The 24,507-nt window shown below is 36.0% G+C and overlaps 1 protein-coding gene across 1 annotated transcript; it reads right to left on the bottom strand.

Moving 5' to 3' along the window:
* Positions 1 to 384: 384 nt before the first annotated feature.
* LOC131631417 (uncharacterized) lies at positions 385 to 2,193 on the bottom strand. Its single transcript, XM_058902211.1, has 3 exons — positions 1,371 to 2,193; positions 1,071 to 1,263; positions 385 to 981 (listed from the first exon to the last, which is right to left on the bottom strand). The coding sequence occupies exons 1-3, from the start codon at positions 1,728 to 1,730 to the stop codon at positions 479 to 481; spliced, it is 1,056 nt and encodes a 351-aa protein (XP_058758194.1). The 5' UTR covers positions 1,731 to 2,193; the 3' UTR covers positions 385 to 478.
* Positions 2,194 to 24,507: the final 22,314 nt, after the last annotated feature.

Genomic DNA, 24,507 nt, shown 5'->3' with positions numbered 1-24,507 from the left:
ATAAAATCCTCATCAATGTGATCATAGCAGTAGCAGAGTACTACTGACATTTGGGAAATCGAAGCAAGAGAATCTATTAACCATGCATGCAACCTCAGGTGTTTTTCCGTGTTTTCTAAACTTCACGCATTTTTTTAAATTAGCTTAATCCATTTCCTTAATGAAGTTTAAAGCATTTAGAAATTAGATTACTAACACTAATTATATTTTTAACTATTTTATTTTATTACAGAGAATATAGTACCTTCTTACATTGTATCCAAAAAGCCAAAAGAAAAGGAAAAAAAGAAAAAGTTGCTTCTTACAGAAATTTTTCCTTGTAAACAAAAAACAAGGACATAAAAACCAAAAATATTTCAAATGAAAAAATAAAATAAAAGAGCCTTATCAGAAATTTCTCTTTATATTTTTTAATTTTTAATTCAGGATCCAAAAAAGAAATTAAAAAAAAAAAAAAAGAAGTGAACAAAATTTTGTTCTACGGTTTCTCCTTGAGCAGAGAGGCTAATCCGGTCACAACCTTCGTTCCTCTTTCAACACTCTTCGGTTTCACCGCCGGTAACTGCCACGCTGGACTCACCGTAACAACTTCCTCCGGCGACGCTTTCACTTCACCGAAAATCAGCTCCAATTCACCGCAATCGCTATTCACATCTGGAGTCGGTGTTTCTTGCGCCGCCGCATCGACGACCTGCTTTGACCTAGCAGCAGAAGGAGAGATCCATTTCGCAAGCATGTAATCACGCTTCCTCCACGGCGGAACATGCATCCCTTTCTTCTTCAAACTCTGTTTCGCCGCCTCTGAAACGATTGACACGATCTGCTTCAGTCGTTCCTTTTTCCCGACGAAGATGTACGGTAGCGATTGAAGGATTGTCTTGTAGGTTCCGGTAGATCGCGCGATCTCAAACTCCGATCGGAAATCGATGTCGATTATCAGCGCTTCACCTTCCACAATCGCATCAATGAATTGATATTCACCTAAACAAGACCGAATCGAAAAACGAATCAATAAAACGTAAAACGAGTCATTGAGCGAGCCACTGAGTCAGAATGAGTCAATTTCTTACCAGCAGGACAAGAAGAGGTTTTCTCCCATTTTGATTTGCAAATTGAAGAATCGTATCCGAGAGAGGAAAGTGCTTCTGCAACTATCTTAATCAAATCCTCTTTCCTTTTGTAAACCTTGCTATTCTTCTCAACAATCTTCGCCGCATCGGCTAATAAATTCCTCTCTTCAACAGTTACACAAGGAATCAAGCTCTACAATAATCCAAACACAGAATTAAAATTAAGATAAATTGATAAATTGAAATTGGAATTGAAATTGAAATAGAAACAGAAATAATGAAAATGAATTTCAATTTTACCTTGAGCGAGTCATTGGAATCGGGTACTGATTCATGTGTGAAACCGGAGAGATCGAATTCGTCCTCGTCGGAGCTACTCGCGTTGAAGCAGTTACAGCGGTTACGACCGCATCTAAGAGGCGGTGGTTGAGGTTGCGGTTGCGGTTGTTCCTCCATGAAACTTTGAACCATTTTCGCCAAGCAAACGGAGCTCGGTTCCAACTCAGCACCTCCTCCACCTCCATTTTTGTTGTTCTTCGGTAACTGTTTCTCAAACGCGAAGAATCTCCTCAAACGCCACTTCGAAACTGGTTCGTTTCGAACAAGTCCAGTCACTTTCTCTGAATCTATGTCAATCGGTTGGATCTTCAATGGAGCCATTAAAAATTCTCAATCTCAACAACAAAAATTAATCTATCTCTCTCTTTCTACGAACTACTCGTTTTTTGGAGCTTCAAATTTCAGAAATTCATAATCACAGTCACGAGTCAAAATTACTAGCCGGTCAACACAGTCAATGACTCAGAGTCACAAGTTATGCATGTTGTTCACCGAAACAAAATAAAATCAAAAAAAGAGAAAAACAAAAAGAGAAAATTAAATTATATCTATGTATATATACGTGTTAAATTCTTCTATGCTACGAAAGTAATGATTTGACTCAGAGGAGTTTCGTGGAAGACATGACGACGGTGATCGGAGAGACGAGCATTGTTAATCGACGGTGAATTTAATTTCGCCGGAATGTTCATTTCTCCGGCGGTGGTTGCAAAAAGATTAAAGAGAGGTTTTTTTTTTCTAAATGGTTTTAGTTTTCGTACAAGAGCGTTTTGGATTAGGTGAGTGGGTGAGTTTGGGTTTTATAATTTGTAATAGCTGCTGATTTGGATTTTTGTGCCACGCGGATTCTTATGTGGCGTTCATCATTTGGGTATTGTGGTTTTGATAAAACTACCCTAGTGGTACTGTAGGCTGTTTGATTGGAGCATTTGTAATGTGACGCGTGTCCTGAATGATTGTTTCTTCGCAGAGATGAAATTACAATGGGACCCTTGTTGTTTTCGTCTTGTAGTGGTTGTTTGTATGAAACTATGGATGGATTATGGAATATAAAAAACCATCCATACTCTGTTGCGCCAGTGGGCTTTATTGATTGGATGATAATTTGTCGTTTTTGTAATACATGAATAATTGAATTTTTCACACAAGTTAAGAAAACAATTATGAATAAAAAATAATTGTACTTATATCATAATTTTAAATATGTATTTATTTTTATTATAAATATAAAATATAAAATATTAATTTAAAATTGTGAATGCAACATTAATTAACTAGTATGATTTAAATATAATTATTTGATAATAAGAATAGAAAAGTTAATTATTTTAGAACAATTTTTTTTATAAATAAAAATATAATAAGGGAAGAATGAAGTTTAATTATTATTTTGTTAAATTATTAATAATTATCTATAATATAGGTAGAGATAAATGTAAAATGGTCACATTCAACCTCTTCTTCTGGTGATATTTTTGTCTACTTCAATTAGCATCAGAGTTCTACCTCTAAATTTAGAGCACTTAATAGTGTAAGAAGAAAAAATTCAAGAAAAAAATCGAACCAACAAATTGTATACATATAATTAGATTCTTAAGTATACCAATATATTTTAATGAAAATGTTAAGAATAAAAAACACTCTCAAAGAAATAGAAAGATGAAGCCTCAACGACACGCTAAACACGTTGACGATGAAAATAAATGAGTGAATTTCAAATAAATTCAACAAATGCATAACAGGTCATCCTCGAAATTAGAAGAGCAATAAGGCAACACATGTCTAATGACCAACTCAGATATCAAAGAGGTATGTGTTTTTCAATTTTGATCTTAATGTAAATATCTTGAAATAGAGTCAGATAATCTTCAAAATGAGTCAAAAACTTTGACTACAAAATGTTTATATCTAAAAAATCAAATTTACGAGATAAATAAATTTAAAAAATTATAAATTAAAAAGTGTTATTATCTTAAAATCATTCAAAATATGAGACTTACTATTTGTTAAAGGTTCGAGGAGCATATGATCTTTAATGAGAGAGAAAATGAGGTTCATTCTTAAAATACTCGTGAAACTCAAAAAGAGAACAATTATTTGAAAATAAAAGTTGAGGAACTAACAAATGATCTTACAAATCTTGTGAAATTTAGTGAAATATTTCATAAAATTATGAGATCTCAAATTAGAATATTTGACAAAGTAGGGATATGATTTGGAATCTAACAAAAACAAAACTCTATGAAAACTTGTTATACCCAAAAAGGAGCATCTAAAGTTCAAATAAATGCTCCCACTGCAAAAAGTTTGAACATATTTTATCAGTTGGTTGTCATTAGAAAAGTTGAAAACTTTAAAAAAGGATGTTCCTGAAGGATAGAAAAACACTTAGAAAGGGGGGGTTTGAATAAGTGTAGCTTTAAAAACTTGACAGATAAAAATAAATTGCACAGTTATTTTTATCCTGGTTCGTTGTTAACTAAACTACTCCAGTCCACCCCCGCAGAGATGATTTACCTCAACTGAGGATTTAATCCACTAATCGCACGGATTACAATGGTTCTCCACTTAGTCAGCAACTAAGTCTTCCAGAGTCTTCTGATCACACACTGATCACTCCAGGAACAACTGCTTAGATACCCTCTAAGACTTTCTAGAGTATTCTGATCCACACGATCACTCTAGTTACAACCTGCTTAGATACCCTCTAAGACTTCCTAGAGTATTCTGATCCACACGATCACTCTAGTTCCTTACAACTTAATGTAATCAATTCTAAGAGTATTACAATTGCTTCTTACAAGCTATAATCACAAACTGTGATATTTCTCTTAACGTTTAAGCTTAATCTCACTAATATATTACAGCAGCAATGTAGTGAGCTTTGATGAAGATGAAGATTCTGAGCTTTGAATAGAACAGAGTTTCAGCAAGTTAATATGAGTTGTTTTGTTCAGAATCGTTAACCTTGCTTCTCATCAGAACTTCATATTTATAGGCGTTGGAGAAGATGACCGTTGAGTGCATTTAATGCTTTGCGTGTTCCGTACAGCATCGCATTTAATGTTATACGCTTTTGTCAACTACCTCGAGCCTTGTTCACGCTGTGTCTACTGACGTTGCCTTTAATAGCTTTTAACGTTCCTTTTGTCAGTCAGCGTAGCTTGCCACTTGTACTTCCTTCTGATCTGATGTTTGTGAATACAACGTTTGAATATCATCAGAGTCAAACAGCTTGGTGCAAAGCATCTTCTGATCTTCTGACCTTGAAGTGCTTCTGTGCGTGATACCATCAGAACTTCAGTGCTTCTGATCTCATGTTCTTCTGATGCTTCCATAGACCCATGTTCTGATTCTGCTTCGACCATCTTCTGATGTCTTGCCAGACCATGTTCTGATGTTGCATGCTGAACCCTTGAGACAACGCTTCTGAGCGCTGAATTATGCATACTCTTTATATATTTCCTGAAAAGGAAATTGCATTGGATTAGAGTACCATATTATCTTAAGCAAAATTCATATTATTGTTATCATCAAAACTAAGATAATTGATCAGAACAAATCTTGTTCTAACAATCTCCCCCTTTTTGATGATGACAAAAACATATATAAATGATATGAATTTGCGATCAGAAAGAGCAGACGGCAAAAGACAAATTACACAGCTATAGCATAAGCATATGAATATGTCTCCCCCTGAGATTAACAATCTCCCCCTGAGATAAATAATCTCCCCCTGAAATAAATACTCGAAGAACTTTAATAAAAGACTTCCCTGATTATTTCGGTAGAGACGATCACATAAGCTTCTGTCTTCAGAGAATTCATAGCTTCTGACTTCTGCTTCCATTGGACAGCTTCAGAACTAGAATTTCTTTAGATCCCTAGAACACTCACAGCTTCTGATTCCTGCTTCCATCTAGGACAGCTTCAGAACTTAAATTTCTTTGATCTTCAGAACATTCACAGCTTCTGATTTCTGCTTCCATTTAGGACAGCTTCAGAACTTGAATTTCTTTGATCTTCAGAACATTCACAACTTCTGATTTCTGCTTCCATTTAGGACAGCTTCAGAACTTGAGTTTTCTGGATCTTTAGAACATTCACAGCTTCTGATTTCTGCTTCCCTCGGATAGCTTCAGAGCTTTGAATTTCTATCAACATCACTTCATGCTAGATTTGTATCAGAACATTGTTGAATGTACCAGAGCATCATCAGAGCATCTCTACATCCTGAAATGTTACAGAACAAAAACTAAACGACAAAAGTCAGCATGAACGAGTCAGAACATAAAATGTATATTAGAACACATGATATGTATCAGAGCCATATAGGCTAAAATAATGTATCAGAGCAAATAGAATTTTGTCAGAGCAATTAGACAAATATGGATCAAATTCTATTATCAGTGCTTCTGATTCATTCTTCTTTCTTGCTTCTGATTTCTGAAGCTTGACAGCACTTAGCTTGCTTCAGTTTCCATGAGCTTATTCTTTTTACAGAATAACACTTCTTATGGTTTTGCTTCTTGTGTTTGCTTTGAAGATTCTCTTCACTTCTTTATACCTGCAAAACACTTAAACCATATAGAACTTGCAGTTCTTGTTAGTAAATGTGTGGGAGCTTTACCCAGCAACTGATAGATTAATCAAATCATTTATCATTTATCTTCTCCCCCTTTTTGTCATATCATCAAAAAAACATAAGAGATTCAGATGCAAAGCAAGAGACAAAAGGAAAGAAACACAAATAACTTTTCATTGATTTCAACAAGAAAGATTACAAAAGAGGAATGCAGGAAAATAGATGCAACAAGGAAAGAAAACTACACAGACCAAAGACTAAGACCCTAGCTAAGACAAAATCTGTGCCAGCATGTCTTGAACCCTGTCATTAGTTGCAGTTTTCCTTGCCATGAAGGAGTGAAACGCATCATTGACTGCTTCTTGGGCTTCCAGGCGAGGGGTCAGGGAGACTTGATTCTGATGCAGATCTTCCACAATCTTTATCAGAGACAACATTCTCAGCAGGTGAAAATGAAGAGATTTCTTTGGAATGGGTTGAGGGAGAGGAAAGGTTAGATGAGGAGGAAGTTGAGTCTTGAAGGTAAAAAGATGAGGAAGAAGATGGAGATGATGGAGGGCTTTCACCAGGGGGTTGAAACACACGTCTAGAATAGTTTCCAGATAACTTTGCTTCGAATGGATTCACCTTGAGAGGGTCATAGGTGATCTTTATCTTTTTGGGTTTGGAAGAAGATGTTTCAACAGCTTTTCTCTTTTTGTTTTGATCATTTTCATGGTTTCCTGGGCTTGATGAAGAGTTCATGATGGATTTTCAGATAATGAACAGCTAGGGTTTGATATGAATGCAAAAAGATAGAGAAGGAAAACAAAGACAGAGTGTAATAGAGAAAATATAAGAGGGAAGGAGAAGCGTTTGAAGAGTATTTAAAAGAAAATAAAATGAAACAAATGATGGATAGCATTTAATGATATGTGACATGAGGAGAGATAATAAAGATAAATGAGGTGACTAGCACAGTTACCTATGGTCGGCGTCCCTTCAACTGCACGCGCGCTTATCCATGAACAGTAACGACAGGTTTACCATCCCGAGATACAATGTTACAGCTGTTTTGCTTTAAAAGAGGTTCTGAATCAACTTAGACAATGAAACGTTAGTAATAACTGAATCATAATTTCTAAAAGATTTCAATCAGAACTTCTGATTAAAAAATCCATATTCATTTCAGAAGATACTCATACGTAAGAACTTCTCATCTTCTCATTCTGGGCATAAATCCATACTGATGTTCTTCAGAATGAACTTAAACCTATCTTCAGCCAGGGGTTTTGTAAAGATATCAGCCCATTGATGGTCTGTATCCACAAAGTTTAAAGATATAACACCCTTCTGAACATAGTCCCTTATGAAATGATGTTTAATCTCAATATGTTTAGCCTTTGAATGAAGAATAGGATTCTTAGATAAACATATAGCAGAAGTATTATCACAGAATATAGGAATGTTACTCTCATATATCTGATAATCTTCTAACTGACTCTTCATCCAGAGCATCTGTGTACTGCAACCAGCAGCAGCGACATATTCTGCTTCTGTTGTTGATAGAGCAATAGTTGCTTGCTTCTTGCTATACCAGGAGATCAAATGACTTCCAAGAAATTGGCAACTTCCTGAAGTACTCTTTCTTTCAATTCTGTCTCCAGCATAGTCAGCATCGCAGAATCCTACTAAGTTGTATTCTTTAGATTTTCTGTAAACTAAGCCAACATTAGTAGTACCTTTCAGATACCTTAGAATTCTCTTAACAGCAGTTAAATGAGATTCTCTAGGATCTGATTGGAATCTAGCACACAAACAAACACTGAACAGAATGTCAGGTCTAGAAGCAGTCAAATATAGAAGAGATCCAATCATACCTCTGTATAACTTCTGATCTACCTTCTTACTTACCTCATCCTTACCTAGGATGCATGTTGGATGCATAGGAGTTTTGGCTTCTTTGCAGTCTAGAAGATTAAACTTCTTCAGAAGTTCCTTCACATACTTGGTTTGGTGAACATACGTTCCTTCTGATGTTTGATTTATTTGTATTCCAAGGAAATACTTGAGTTCTCCCATCATGCTCATTTCAAACTCAGCCTGCATAGACTCAGCAAACTCCTTTCCAAGTGTAGCATTAGATGTTCCAAAAATAATATCATCTACATATATTTGACAAATTAAAATATCCCTTTTAAAGGTTTTACAAAAGAGAGTAGTGTCCACTTTTCCTCTAGTGAAACCATTATCCAGAAGGAAAGAACTTAAGCGTTCATACCAAGCTCTGGGAGCTTGTTTCAATCCATACAACGATTTCTTTAGTTTAAAAACATGATTAGGAGACATAGAGTCTTCAAAACCAGGAGGTTGATGGACATAAACTTCTTCATCTATATAACCATTTAAGAAGGCACTCTTAACATCCATCTGATAGAGAGTGATGTTATGTTGAGTGGCAAATGAAATTAATAGACGAATAGATTCTAACCTGGCCACTGGTGCAAAGGTTTCTGTATAGTCAATCCCTTCTTGCTGACTATAACCCTGAGCCACCAGTCTGGCTTTGTTCCTTACCACTTCACCTTTCTCACTGAGCTTGTTTCTGAAGACCCATTTTGTACCGATTATATTGAATCCATCTGGTCTAGGAACAAGATCCCAAACATCATTCCTTGTAAACTGATTCAGTTCTTCTTGCATAGCAATTATCCAGTCTGGATCTTCTAGAGCATGATCAACAGAAGTTGGCTCGATCAAAGATACAAGACCTAATTGACAATCTGCATTGTTCTTAAGGAATGCTCTTGTTCTGATTGGATCATCCTTCTTTCCAAGAATGACATCTTCTGAATGACCAGAGATGAGTCTGGATGATCTTCTGACAGATGGTTCTTCAGAGATGCTTAGATTCTCCAGAGAAGCTGATACTTGATCTTCAGATTCTTTGCTTCTGAGAAGCTCTGCTTCTGATGCGTTGCTTCTTGGCTCAACAACTTCTGATATATCAATATCACAATCTGCAAAATTATCAAACTGCTTTGGTTTTTCAGAACCAAGCTTATCATCAAACCTGATATTGATTGATTCTTCCACAATCAATGTTTCAGTATTGTATACTCTGTAGCCTTTTGAGCGTTCAGAATATCCAAGAAGGAAACATTTTTGTGCTTTGGAATCAAATTTACCAAGATGATCTTTAGTGTTCAGAATAAAGCATACACATCCAAAAGGATGAAAATATGAAATGTTGGGCTTTTTATTCTTCCACAATTCATAAGGAGTCTTATTTAGAATAGGTCTGATAGAGATTCTATTCTGAATATAGCATGCAGTGTTTATTGCTTCTGCCCAGAAATGCTTAGCCATATTGGTTTCATTGATCATGGTTCTGGCCATTTCTTGCAGAGTCCTATTCTTTCGTTCTTCAACTCCATTTTGCTGTGGAGTTCTAGGACAAGAGAAATCATGGGCAATACCATTTTCTTTGAAGAATTCTTCAAAGGATCTGTTCTCAAATTCACCACCATGATCACTTCTGACCTTTATGATTTTACACTCTTTTTCAGATTGAATCTGAATGCAGAAATCAAAGAACACTGAATGAGACTCATCCTTGTGTTTCAAGAATTTTACCCACGTCCAGCGGCTATAATCATCTACGATGACTAATCCATATTTCTTCCCTCTGACAGATGCTGTTTTGACTGGGCCAAACAGATCAATGTGCAAGAGTTCTAATGGCCTTGAGGTAGAAACAACATTCTTGGACTTGAATGCAGGTTTGGAGAACTTGCCCTTCTGACATGCTTCACAAAGAGCATCTGATTTGAATTTCAGATTAGGGAGTCCTCTGACAAGATCCAGTTTGTTAATCTGAGAAATCTTTCTCAAACTAGCATGACCTAATCTTCTGTGCCAGACCCACTGCTCTTCAGAAACAGACATAAGACAAGTCACCTTCTGACTCATAAGATCTTGCAGATCTGTCTTATAAATGTTGTTCTTCCTCTTGCCTGTAAATAGGATTGAGCCATCCTTCTGATTTACAGCCTTGCAAGACTTTTGATTAAAGATTATATCATAACCATTGTCACTCAATTGACTGATAGATAAGAGGTTATGTGTTAATCCTTCTACAAGAAGTACATTAGAAATGGAAGGAGAGTTACCAGACTTTATAGTTCCAGAGCCAATTATCTTGCCCTTCTGATCTCCTCCAAACTTGACTTCTCCTCCAGACTTAAGCACCAGGTCTTGGAACATAGACCTTCTTCCTGTCATGTGTCGTGAGCATCCAGAGTCCAGGTACCACGACATGTTGTGCTTTGTCCTTTTTGCAGCCAAGGATATCTGCAATAGGAATAATCTTATCCTTAGGTACCCACATTTTCTTGGGTCCTTTCTTGTTAGATTTTCTCAAGTTCTGATTGAACTTGGGTTTAACATTGTAAGCAATAGGGGGAACAGCATGATAATTCTTAATGTGAGTTTCATGATATTTCCTAGGTTGTGTCACATGCTTTTTGGTGTGTGTTATGTGAAAACTTTGAGCATGTGAAGTGTGCCTAATATCATGGGAGTGGCCATGCTTGAACTGATCATACAATGGCTTGTATGTGAATTTCATTTCATCAACAGGTTCAAGTTTGTATGGGGTTTCACCCTCAAAACCAATGCCAACTCTTTTGTTTCCAGACACCGCATATATCATAGAAGCTAGCTGACTTCTGCCAATACTTCTAGATAAGAACTTCCTGAAACTTAAATCATATTCTTTCAGAATATGGTTTAGACTAGGAGTGGATTTTTCTGAATCAGAAGGAGATCCAACATTATTGGATAATTTTAAAAGTTTTTCTTTTAATTCAGAATTCTCCAACTCAAGCTTCTTTGTTTCAAATTCAAATAGCTTTTTCAGCTTTTTGTATTTGAGACTAATCTGAGACTTGAATTCCAGAAGTTCTGTTAGACCGGAAACTAACTCATCTCTAGTAAGTTCAGAAAATACCTCTTCAGAATCTGATTCTGATGTAGATTCTGATCCGTCATCTTCTGTCGCCATCAGCGCACAGTTAGCCTGCTCATCTTCAGAGTCTGAATCATCTTCTGACTCATCCCAGGTTGCCATAAGACCTTTCTTCTTATGAAACTTCTTCTTGGGATTTTCCTTCTGAAGTTTTGGACATTCATTCTTGAAGTGTCCAGGCTCATTGCATTCATAGCACATGACCTTCTTCTTGTCAAATCTTCTGTCATCAGAAGATTCTCCACGTTCAAATTTCTTTGAACTTCTGACGCCTCTGAACTTCCTTTGCTTGTTCTTCCAGAGTTGATTTAGCCTTCTGGAGATCAAGGACAGTTCATTTTCTTCTTCAGATTCTGATTCTTCAGGATCTTCTTCTCTAGCCTGAAAAGCGTTAGTGCATTTCTTGATATTGGATTTTAACGCAATAGACTTACCTTTCTTTTGAGGCTCGTTTGCATCCAGTTCAATTTCATGACTCCTCAGGGCACTGATCAGCTCTTCCAAAGAGACTTCATTTAGATTCTTCGCAATCTTAAATGCAGTCACCATAGGTCCCCATCTTCTGGGTAAGCTTCTGATGATCTTCTTTACGTGATCAGCCTTGGTGTATCCCTTGTCAAGAACTCTCAATCCAGCAGTAAGGGTTTGAAATCTTGAAAACATCTTTTCAATGTCTTCATCATCCTCCATCTTGAAGGCTTCATACTTCTGGATTTAAGCGAGAGCTTTAGTCTCCTTGACTTGAGCATTTCCTTCATGAGTCATTTTCAAGGACTCATATATGTCATAGGCCGTTTCCCTGTTAGATATCTTCTCATACTCAGCATGAGAGATAGCATTCAGCAAAACAGTTCTGCATTTATGATGATTCCTGAAAAGCTTCTTCTGATCATCGCTCATTTCTTGCCTTGTCAGCTTTACGCCACTGGCATTTACTGGATGTTTGTAACCATCCATCAGAAGATCCCATAGATCACCATCTAGACCAAGAAAGTAACTTTCCAGTTTATCTTTCCAGTATTCAAAGTTTTCACCATCAAATACCGGTGGTCTAGTATAACCATTGTTACCGTTGTGTTGCTCAGCAGAGCCAGATGTAGATGTAGACTTTGCAGTTTCATCAGCCATCTTTTACTGAAGCGTTTTTCTCTTCCTGAATCTTTTCTAAACACTGTTAAGTGCTTGCACCTTAGAACCGGCGCTCTGATGCCAATTGAAGGATAGAAAAACACTTAGAAAGGGGGGTTTGAATAAGTGTAGCTTTAAAAACTTGACAGATAAAAATAAATTGCACAGTTATTTTTATCCTGGTTCGTTGTTAACTAAACTACTCCAGTCCACCCCCGCAGAGATGATTTACCTCAACTGAGGATTTAATCCACTAATCGCACGGATTACAATGGTTCTCCACTTAGTCAGCAACTAAGTCTTCCAGAGTCTTCTGATCACACACTGATCACTCCAGGAACAACTGCTTAGATACCCTCTAAGACTTTATAGAGTATTCTGATCCACACGATCACTCTAGTTACAACCTGCTTAGATACCCTCTAAGGCTTCCTAGAGTATTCTGATCCACACGATCACTCTAGTTCCTTACAACTTAATGTAATCAATTCTAAGAGTATTACAATTGCTTCTTACAAGCTATAATCACAAACTGTGATATTTCTCTTAACGTTTAAGCTTAATCTCACTAATATATTACAACAGCAATGTAGTGAGCTTTGATGAAGATGAAGATTCTGAGCTTTGAATAGAACAGAGTTTCAGCAAGTTAATATGAGTTGTTTTGTTCAGAATCGTTAACCTTGCTTCTCATCAGAACTTCATATTTATAGGCGTTGGAGAAGATGACCGTTGAGTGCATTTAATGCTTTGCGTGTTCCGTACAGCATCGCATTTAATGTTATACGCTTTTGTCAACTACCTCGAGCCTTGTTCACGCTGTGTCTACTGACGTTGCCTTTAATAGCTTTTAACGTTCCTTTTGTCAGTCAGCGTAGCTTGCCACTTGTACTTCCTTCTGATCTGATGTTTGTGAATACAACGTTTGAATATCATCAGAGTCAAACAGCTTGGTGCAAAGCATCTTCTGATCTTCTGACCTTGAAGTGCTTCTGTGCGTGATACCATCAGAACTTCAGTGCTTCTGATCTCATGTTCTTCTGATGCTTCCATAGACCCATGTTCTGATTCTGCTTCGACCATCTTCTGATGTCTTGCCAGACCATGTTCTGATGTTGCATGCTGAACCCTTGAGACAAAGCTTCTGAGCGCTGAATTATGCATACTCTTTATATATTTCCTGAAAAGGAAATTGCATTGGATTAGAGTACCATATTATCTTAAGCAAAATTCATATTATTGTTATCATCAAAACTAAGATAATTGATCAAAACAAATCTTGTTCTAACAGTTCCCATTGTAGTATGTCTAACTATCATGAATCAAAGGGTTATTAGAAAAACTGTGAGGAAATTAAGAGAGGATGTTCGTTTTGTCATAGCATGGACATCATGAATTGTGTTATAATATAAAAATATTGCATAAAGGAATTAATCATCAAGGACTCATATCGTTATGGGTACCAAAATTACTACTAACTTGTGATACATGAATATCGTTTGGAAAACAAAAAAAAAAGATTTGGCATTTTAATTAAGGTTGCTTTAAGACATATGATTGGAGATAGAAAATGCTTCGTATTTGTTCCATTCTAGAACCATATAATTGGATGTTATTGATAAATTGAGAATCTTGAATCGGTGGTGCTAATTTTCGTCAAGGTGGCGCGGGGGTGGACCTCCAAGGTTAGCACTTCAAAAATCAAGTAAATTCAAGATACAAGATGAGTGTAGTGAAAAGTGGAGATCAGAAAGTGTACCTTGCACCTTAGTCTACTTGAATTCCTAATGAGAAATCCAATTGTTGATTTTGTAACTCCTTTTCATCGCTAATCTGGATCGTTCAACCATCTTTGCCTATAAATATGAGGATTTGAAAACTGAGGAAACGTTTCTCCATCCTTGGCATTCAAGTTTATTCAAAGTCATTCTTATTAGTAATCATCTTCGTCTCTTCCTTCCTTAGAGCATTTATCAGAGCAGTTGTGGCTTATTGATTAAAGTTTACGCCTTTCCTCACTTACTTCGCTTCATCAATCTCGTATAACCATATGCACTTCTCAACTCAAGCTTTACCTTCAGTTGTAGCTTATTCGAATAATGATTGATTTTTAGAGTGACGATTCTTGTGCTGCAGGGATAGGGGTATCCCTTGATTCTCATTTACCTCCCCTTGCTCGTGATCACCTGGAACACAAATTTATATCCTTGACCAACGATACTGATTTGGAAAATGCATATGAGAACTCCCTTGATGAGAATCTTCTTCTTTTGATGATTTCTTATCAGATGATGGTAGAGAGGACAATTGCGTCGAGGTCCTTATGCCCCCTTCCTTTTCGACTAAAGCAGAGATACAACCACTAGGTCGAGGAGAGAACGTGTTGACGACTTTGTCTTGGTTTATCAGAGAAGCAACAATTCTGAACCTATTGAAGCTAAGATTAGGAACCACTTGGAGTATAAATGTAGGTCATATGCAATTTCTCTGATCAAACCCAACAAACATTTTATAGTTGACGACTAGACCCAGAGAGGAGTGACGTTGGTGGAGCATGTTGATGCAGTGAATTACGGATGGATGGATGCAAAAGTGGTAGGTACCCCGTCCGTCATGAATATTGAAGCTGCAATAGATGCTACTGACATCCTGGTCGGAGACCCAATGGATTGGTTGAATCTTCCTGTGGGTCTGGAGAGGAGAATATGCAGCTCTTTTGATGACTGCTCAGTCATGGTTTATGAATGTTTGTTCATTAGGATAGGACTGCGACCACCTTTCTCTGAATTTGAGATGGTTGTCCTGAAAAATTTGAAGGTTTCCCCTTCCTAGCTTCATCTAGGGGCCTGGGCTTAAATGAGAGTATACCAATTTTTTGCTATGCATAAGTCTTGGAAGCCTTTTCTAGGGTTGTTTTTCAACTTGTTCTATATGGTGCACACCTATCAAGAAGACACCTGTGACCAATGGCTCATTAGTTTATGAAAATTTATGGTATAATGGCAGATACAACAAGTTAATATCGATGTTTCAACATCAGAAAATGACATCAAGACAGATGATATGAAATCTTATCCTGATAAAGGATAATAGCATTTATCTTAAACTTTTGCACGCAGATAAATCACAGAGTGACAACCAGCACAACTTACAAGTTAAGATTGATGGGTCAACACAAACAACAATGTCAGGACATATGTCTTAACATCATTTGCTGACAGATCGCATACTTACCAACCAGAAACATATACGTAAAAAATTTCTTACAAAATGGTAAATAACACAGAGGAATTGTTAACCCAATCAGTGCAAACAACACCTAATCCAGGGGCTACCAAGCCATGAGGAAGGAAGTCCACTATTTGTAGTATTAGTTCAAAGCTAAACATCCCCATTCACAATTTATTGTCTAATCACTATCCAGCGCTACTTCTGCCTATAAGTCGGCATCTAAACCCGAGAATCGCCATCCCACTTCCAATCACTGCAGTGATAAAATAGTCACACACTCTATGACCAAGAGAACTAAAATAAAAAGATCACAGTTTCAAATAAACAAGTCACAAACTAGTGACAAGAGAAGACTACCCTTACAGTTAAATAAACTAAGTCTTGCTTCACAACTTCAACTAAGAATATAACTCGATCTTTCCTAAAAGCTTTGATCAAGAAAAAACACTAAACTTTATGCTTAAAAAGTGAGAACAACTCTCAACTCATTACCTAAAGGATTTTGAATGAGAACTAACAGCTTGACAAGCAGTCAAGTGACATACAGTCTGCCACACAGTATCAAAATACATTCGGAAGAATTGAAACACAAGAGACTCTCAAAACTGCAGACCTAACACTTCCCCTGATTTTACAATTGTATAAGTTATGTTTTTCATTAGGTTAGGGTTCTCTTTAAATAATCCTTTGCAGAATATGGGCTTTGAAACTTCTGTCCAAAGATTATTTGATGCCCATGCTAAGAATTGCAACAAGTCTGTAGAGAAATCTCTTCCAATCTTGGAACAAATCATCAAGTTTCCTAAATTGTTCAATCATCCATTTTAGAAACTTTAATGCTGACGTGATTTGATTCTAAAGTTCCAGATTTAAATCATCTTGAACTGTAAATATTATTGAGATATATCTTACAAAAATATTACAAAATCAAATAAAATCAGTCAAAATTTAAAACAACATGTACTGATGTTCTGTTCAGGATGCGATGACATCTGTCAGAACATTTGTCTTCAATATAAACTCAAATTCTATTATATCAGTATCACCGAGCTCGCCCGATGAATTTCGTGATTCCAACAACCCCCAGATGCAATTCGCTATAGTGCAGGTCTTCCCAATACTCAATTTTGATCCATATTCATCTAAATCGCATATGAATCAATATTATATAAACCCTAACCCAACATACTCACATATATAGTTATGATTCAGATCATGGTATATAAAACATCATTCCCAATGGTTATTCTACAACATATAACATCAATAGAATATAAATCAAAACCTACATCTTTCCTTTCCTCATACCAGTCACAATAAACCACAATTACCCATCCTTACCTTATTTTCTCCTAGCAATTAATCTCTCAAGGTCGAATGGATGATTGTTCTCCTTTGTCTTCTCTTGCCTTAACATTCCTCTTACGGTTTTCTCCAATTTCACGTATGTTGTAAACTAATCACTCTTTCCCCTATTCCTATTAAAATATTATCCCAATTTAGGCTTTTCCCAATATGCCCGCACTCACTCGCCTACTAATACCACTTTTTCCCTCAGGATCTCTACACTTTTTGTTATTTCATTTTCCTTATTATTTTATTAGTTAACCACTTAAAAACTATTATTTAATAATTTCTAAATAACTGTCTAACAATCTATAATTAAACTTTACACCTCACCACATGATCACACAACTCCACTCTCAACTTATCTAATTAAATCAATAAAAAATATAATTAAATCAAGTAAAATAATTTCTAGAAAATGGGGTGTTACAACTCTCACTCGCTTAAGAAATTTTCGTCCCAAAAAATTACCTGATGAAAACATAGTCGGGTATGACTCTTTCATCTAATCCTCGTGTTTCCACGTCATACTTTTCATAACTAGTCCTCCTTACACTACCTTCACCAAGGAAATCTCTTTACCACGTAATTGATTTACCTCTCGATCCCCTATCTACACGGGTGATGTTTCATCAATAAGGTTATCTCTCACATATACATCATCAATTTGGATCACATGCGTAGGATCCATAATGTATCTCTTCAACTGAGACACAAGAAACACATCTTGAAGGTTAGCAAGTGGCGGTGACAAAGCAATCTGATAGGCCATTTCTCCCATCCTCTGCAAAATTTGAAGAATAGTTGGAACACGAATAGATTCATGTTGAGTTGGAGCATGTCAATGTTGAATTACGTATCCCAGATCAAGTCGAAGAAGAAGCACAAGATGATAAAGATACTAAGAAAGTTGAGGAACTGCTGATGACTATCTATTGATAAGAGATAGGCCGAGAAGAGTCATCAAGAAACCCAAGAGACTTGGGTATGCAGATCTCATAACTTATGCCTTAACCTCTGAACTCAAATTTTAGATGAATATCCTAGAGACTATAAGAAATTTATGAGGAGTCGAAATAAGACTGAATGAACGAAGGCCATGGATGATGAGATTAAATCTCTTTATGATATCCACAATTGGGAATTGATCAAGAAACCTGTTGGAGCCAGTTTAGTCAAATGTAAGTGGATTTTCAAAGTTAAGGAAGGAATCGAGGGAGTGACATCAAAGAGATACACGGTAAGATTGGTCGCAAGGAGTTTCACACAGAAAAGAGATGTTGACTTTAATGATATGTTCTCTCTAGTTGTAAAGCACATGTCTATTTAAAAGTTACTTGCAATGGTGGCATAGTTCAACCTAGAACTGGAACAATTGGATGTGAAGTCTGCTTTTTTGTATGTAGATCTAGACGAAACAGTCTTGACGAGACAACCTAAAGGGTATGCAGAAAGGGGAAAGGAAAATTATGTGTGTAAGCTGAACAAGTCATTATATGGCATGAAACAATCTCCTTGACAGAGGAATATGAGATTCGACAAGTTCATGTCACACATAGGTTTCATTAGAAGTAAGTTTAACCATTGTGTTTTCTTCAGGTTTTGACCTGGAAATTCATTTGTTATTTTTTTGCTTTATATGGACGATATTCTCATTGAAAGCAACAATATCGAGGATGTAATGAAGGTGAATGCTGAACTCAATGAGGAGTTCGACATGAAGGATTTGGGAGTTGCATCCAGGATTCTTGGGATTGACATTCGAAGAAATGCAAAGCGGTTAAAATTATGCTTATATCAAGAGACATACCTACATAAGATTTTCGACAAGTTTGGTATGTCTAATTCGAAGTCTGTTGTGACTCCGACAAACCCTCTATTCAAGGTGAGTATCGATCAGTGTCCAAGTACTTAGGTTGAAAGAGATTATATCAATAGCATCCTATATGCTAACATAGTAGGTTCTTTGATATATGTTATAGCCTGTACTAGACCCGACATAGCATATGCAATAAGTCCTGTAAGCAGGTACATGGTGAATTCTGAAAAGGATCACTGGCAAGCATTGAAGTGGATTCTAAGATACATAAATGAGTCTTTAAATAGAGTCCTTATTTATGGTGGAACCTGCGGTGAAAATAGTAAAGGAGTAATCTAAGGGTATGTCGACTCTGATTATGTAGGTTGTATGGATTCCAGAAAATCTATTTATGGATATATGCTCATTATGTTTAGCATAATAATCAGTTTGAAAGCGACACTTCAGAAGGTTGTTAGCTTATCAACCACTGAAGCAGAATATATCGCCCTTAGTGAAGTTGTGAAAGAAGCATTGTGGTGTGAAGGTTTTGCTAAAGAGATTAAACTTCAAGATCGAGTTATCATTGTTAAATGTGATGGTCAAAGTGCAATACACTTGTCGAAGAATTCAACTTATTACGAGTGAACCAAACACATTGATGCGAGGTTACATTTTGTCAAAGGGGTAATCGAGCATGGAGAAGTCCAAGCGCTGAAGCTTACAGATCACAACGATGCTGATATGATCACCAAGACATTGCCAAGTTACACGTTTTTCCACTAAATGCAATTGATAAAGCTGCATGAAGAAAGCTAGTTTGTACCCTTGATATTATAAAGTTTGTTCCAATATGGAGATTGGTGAGATATTGGATAGAACTCTAGTATGGTCGAAGGATAGCTTCTTGGTGAGACAATTCGACAGGATCGTAGCATGTTGCGAAGTCTGTTCACATGTTGTAGTCGAAGTCAAAGTATGCTAAGTTTGTTAGCATGTGGAATTTGACCTATTGTTAAAGTCCAGTTGTTTAAGTTAGCTTGTTCCCTAAGTTAGCTTGTGTAATAGATCTGTATGTAAAAGCCCATTGGTTTAGTGTGTTAGTTTCTTATAAATACTCCCTCTGGTCCCATTTATAAGAAAAAATTCCCTTTTTAGATACATTAAATAAATAATGTATTTGGACAACATATTATCCAGATATATCATTTATTCAATGTATCTAAAAAAGAATCTTTTCTTATAAATGGGACCGGAGGTAGTAGCATACTAGTCTCTCATTATTGCATAGTGAAAATCCTAATTGTGGTGAGAGAGATTGTTTGTTATACTGTAACACTTGTAGTCTTGAATCAAAGAGAAAGTAAAGAATAACAATTCATAACTAATTCATTGTATTCTTCTCGTTTCCCTCTTTTCTACCTTTGTGTGTTTCTTGCAGATAAAAAAGCCAATTACACTTTATTATTCTTACATCATTTTCACAACAGAAATAAATAAAAAGAGTGTGGACATATCATATTTAAGAATAACAATCTCGCCCCATAAACAAATTACAATTTTTTCATCCTCTTAATCTTATTTGAATTCTATTAATTACCAAATTCTAGAAAAAATCTTCTTAGATTACTGCCAATTGGCAACTTAATATTTTTTTTAAAGTATATTACTCCACTCACAAAATAATACTTTCTATAGTCTTATTTATAAGAAAAATTTTATTTTTTAGATTCATTGAAAAAAATAATATATCTGACTCATATATTGTCTAAATATATTAGTTATTCAATATATTTAAAAAGTAATTTTTTTTATAAACAAGACTAGAGAAAGTAATGAATAAGTCATATTTTTTTCAAGTTAAGAATCATTAACATTCACTCCCTTTTGTGGAAATTAGCCCTTATCGCCAAGACTAATTCGAATAATAGAAGTATAAATTTAAATTCTTAAAAAAATCTAGACTTCTTCGGAGGTTTTGTTATCATATTGAATCCCTTTAGGTTGCAAATAAAGATAAAAAAAATGAGAATAGATCTAATTGCCTTAATTCTTCAGAAATTTCTGTAAAACTCCAATTAACCAAGTTTGGCGCAGCAAAAGCCAACCTCCAACATTTATCCATTATCCCAATTTTCTAGAAATTTTATAAATTGCATCATTTTTTTATTTTTTTAAACCAAGGGAAAAAATTTCCTTAACCAAAAAAAGAAGAAACCAAATACACAAGGGGAGGATCAAGCCAAGGCCCCTTAAAGATAAATTCTAATCCTAGGATTACCCATCTTGTCCAATAAGTAATCTTTAGCTATTGCATTATGAACATAATTGTACCAAGATGTAGTTTTAGATTGTAAACCAATGCTAGCCAAAGAATCAGCACAAAAATTGGCTTCCCTAAAGTTATGGGTGATTCTAAAATCAATATGTAATGTAACACCCTTCTAAACCCCACGGAAATTAATAAAATAATTTTCAGAGTAAAACATGAAAACAAGGGTGCCACAATTCAATTTAGAACAAATTATCACAAATTCATTGTCATGCTTTCACTAAGGAACAATCTGTCATAATACACAAACATCTCATGTTTACACAGCGGAGAATTCATCATACGGATAAGCATAACATCATCTATGCAATATCCCACATAATCTAATACAACAACATGATAGAGTATCATCATAAAACTCTAATCTAACGTTCCCCCAGTGTTACAATATCAGAGCATGACACCGACGCTATACTAAACAAACTGACTCATGAGCTAATCCTCACCGAGCCAAAAGCCGCTACTCGCCAATCTGAAATCATCAAAGTAAGGGTGAGTCTCATCACAGTTAACAAATATTATTGCATCTTAAATAACAACACATCATAGTTATATTATTCACCCAATTCATCATATTCAGATTATCAGGAACATCTATCATTTACACAAACATCAACAGAACACATCTTTCAAGCAGACAATCATACTCAACATTAATCCAACAAAACACACAAACAACACATCATCAATATTTATAACACTGGAATACATCCAATCATGTTATAAAAGTATGCATATGTATGAACTGACACTATGCATGTGGTACCAACCTCGTCAAATGGGAATAACCCATGACCGATCCAACATCATCCAGATACGGCCCTGCCAGCACAGATTCCTCACAATGGGAATCATGCCCTTCACTGATCCAACACACCCTTATGGATACAGTATCATCAATGCACATGAATGAATGCAACATATACAACATACTTATACCATCGTCAAGTCTAATGAGTAACATCATCAAATACTCATTTCATCATCATCATTAACATCATCATCATCAAAGTATGTTTATATACATTAGCATCATTCAATACAATCAATCATCATCATCATCATCATCATTAAAGAACATACATGTGTCCACATCAATCATCATCATCAATAAGAAGAACACACATGTACCCACATCATTCCAATACAATCAATCAACATCATACAATTCTCTACAAATCATCACATCATAATGTTTTCAAAATAACAACTCATATTGTCACATGTCATCATATATGTCAACAATATATCATCCAATTAAACAAATCATCACATGACTAATATTTCCACATAGCATGTATTTTAACATATCTCATCACTTATATGTACAATACATCAATCACCAAGAAATAAAATCATACTTAAAAATAATTGGATCCACACCTCATTTTATCATTTAAACACGTAGGTTATCTCATAAGATTCATCGTGCTCGAAACGACACTAAAAACGGACCTACGGTTCGAAAGTTACACATCATTTAACTTTCCCAAGAAAACAACTAACGCTACAGTACGCGGCGCGACCAAGACTACGCGGCGCGACCTGAAGCCATACCAACACGTTCGCGGCGCCAACTCATGGACGCGGCGCGATGCGAGGAAAAGTACGCCTTCGCGGCGCCAACACTAGGACGCGGCGCGAACTGGCGATTTCATAGATTTTCGGGTCTGCGTCAGACCTGCGATTTGACTCAATTTGAGTCCAAAACTGACTCTAAACATCATATACAGGCAGCTAATCATCAATTGCATCATTATTCATCATCACACATCAAAACAACACATAATCAACCAATAATCCATTGCAATTTTCATCAATTCATAACCTCCCTAAACCTAACATATGACCCAATTGACTCAACAACATCCCTAATCAATATTATTATCTAAGAACACGATAATAGATGATAACCAGAGAGTCCCCCCTTACCTTAGCCAAGAGTTCTTGATCTTTGGTCCTCTCCTCCTTGTTTCCTCTTTACGTTCCTCAGCTCTTCTCTTCCACTTCTCATCTTTCACGTTCTGACTCCTTTTTCCTCATTTTCCAATTTTCCTTATTATTTTATAAAATAAGCCTTAATTGGAACAAGACCTTTTACTAACATAGCACCCCCCCCTCTTTACTAACACCACACTTGGCCCAATAGCCTATCTCATATTTCTTTCCAAATAATTCCACAAAATACTGAATAATTCCAAATAATAATTTAATTTCCAATTAAATTAAATTTAGAAAATATGGGGTGTTACAACTCTCCCCCACTAAAAGAGTTTTCGTCCTCGAAAACATACCTCAAGTAACCAGCTCGTATAAGAGTCCTTCACCTGACTCTCCAGCTCCCAATTAACAGTACCATCAGTCCATCCTCAAAATCCATCTGACATAACCAACAGGAAGCATGTTTCACACATTCAAATCCCAGTTCTTATGTCACCTTTGACTATCCAAAGTATACCACCCGCTATATCTCCAAAAAGATTAGCACAACAGAACATAGGTATAACCTATACAATACGCTCAACAAACGAGTAATACAATTACACAATTTATAGTATGATCACACTGATCAACACTGCAGTAATGCATTCCATCTACCAAACATACCAACCTTAGACACACCTTTCCATCTAAGTGATAATGTAATACTTACCTTTTTCATCAACCACTTCCTTCAAGAAACTCAATACTCGTATTCTTATACCATTGAATTCCAATTATCTGACTCCTCTTAAGTCACACCAGTAATTATCCAACACGTTACATTCCGCTTTTTCCGCACTACTCTGACTACTCATCACAATCACCTATACCAAATAGATTTCTGAGTTTTACCTGATTCCGACTCTCTTTACTCCTTCGTTTCAAGGATCATTCTTTACCATCCATGGTACTAGTCCACCACTCATCAATACTTACTCGCACTTAAAACCAAATTCCTGATTTACTTCATCTATTAAACATTCCAACCATCGGAATGAGTGCACACACAAGTAATTATAATCACGCTCGTCATCCTCGATACACCATTTCTTACAAAACAACTCGATTTGAGTTTCGCTCTTTTCTAAGAATTAAATCAATTTCTCCCTTCATAGAGTATAATTCCTCATTATATCTGGAATCTACAATAACCCCTTGACAACAACACAAAAATATCACAACGTCACATAGCATCAACTCTTCGTTTTAATTCCGCCGAATACGTACTCGTTAATTACGCACAACCATAATAACATATTCATCATCTCGGCAATTATTCAAAGGAGTTATAATTCTCCGACACGACATCCTTACATCCACTGAATTCTAAATCCAACATATAGATCAATACATATTCTCTATGTAGGCCTCCGACATATAAATTCCTTACTTCCCGCGAGTAGTACTCATAACACTACTCCTCATCACAATTTTGCTGCGCGACTCCGATTACCCATCTTAAGTCATCATCCACCATGTCGCACTCTTTCATATTCACTTCTTCATAAGTTCACACAACATAGTGAGTGATTATTCTCACGGCTCAGTATCCATCACATCTTAAACCATTAAGGTAACAAAACAAGCTTATCTCTTCTATATGATTTCATCTACTACCAACAAGAGATTTAAGGTGATCAAGTCCTAAATTTGTCAATATTAGTTGAAAATCATATTTAAGCATAA

This window comes from Vicia villosa, unplaced genomic scaffold (genome assembly GCF_029867415.1).
Source record: "Vicia villosa cultivar HV-30 ecotype Madison, WI unplaced genomic scaffold, Vvil1.0 ctg.000822F_1_1, whole genome shotgun sequence".
Lineage (NCBI taxonomy): Eukaryota > Viridiplantae > Streptophyta > Magnoliopsida > Fabales > Fabaceae > Vicia > Vicia villosa.
The sequence above is the reverse complement of the archived record's forward strand: the minus strand, read 5'-3'. Positions and strand labels throughout refer to the sequence as shown.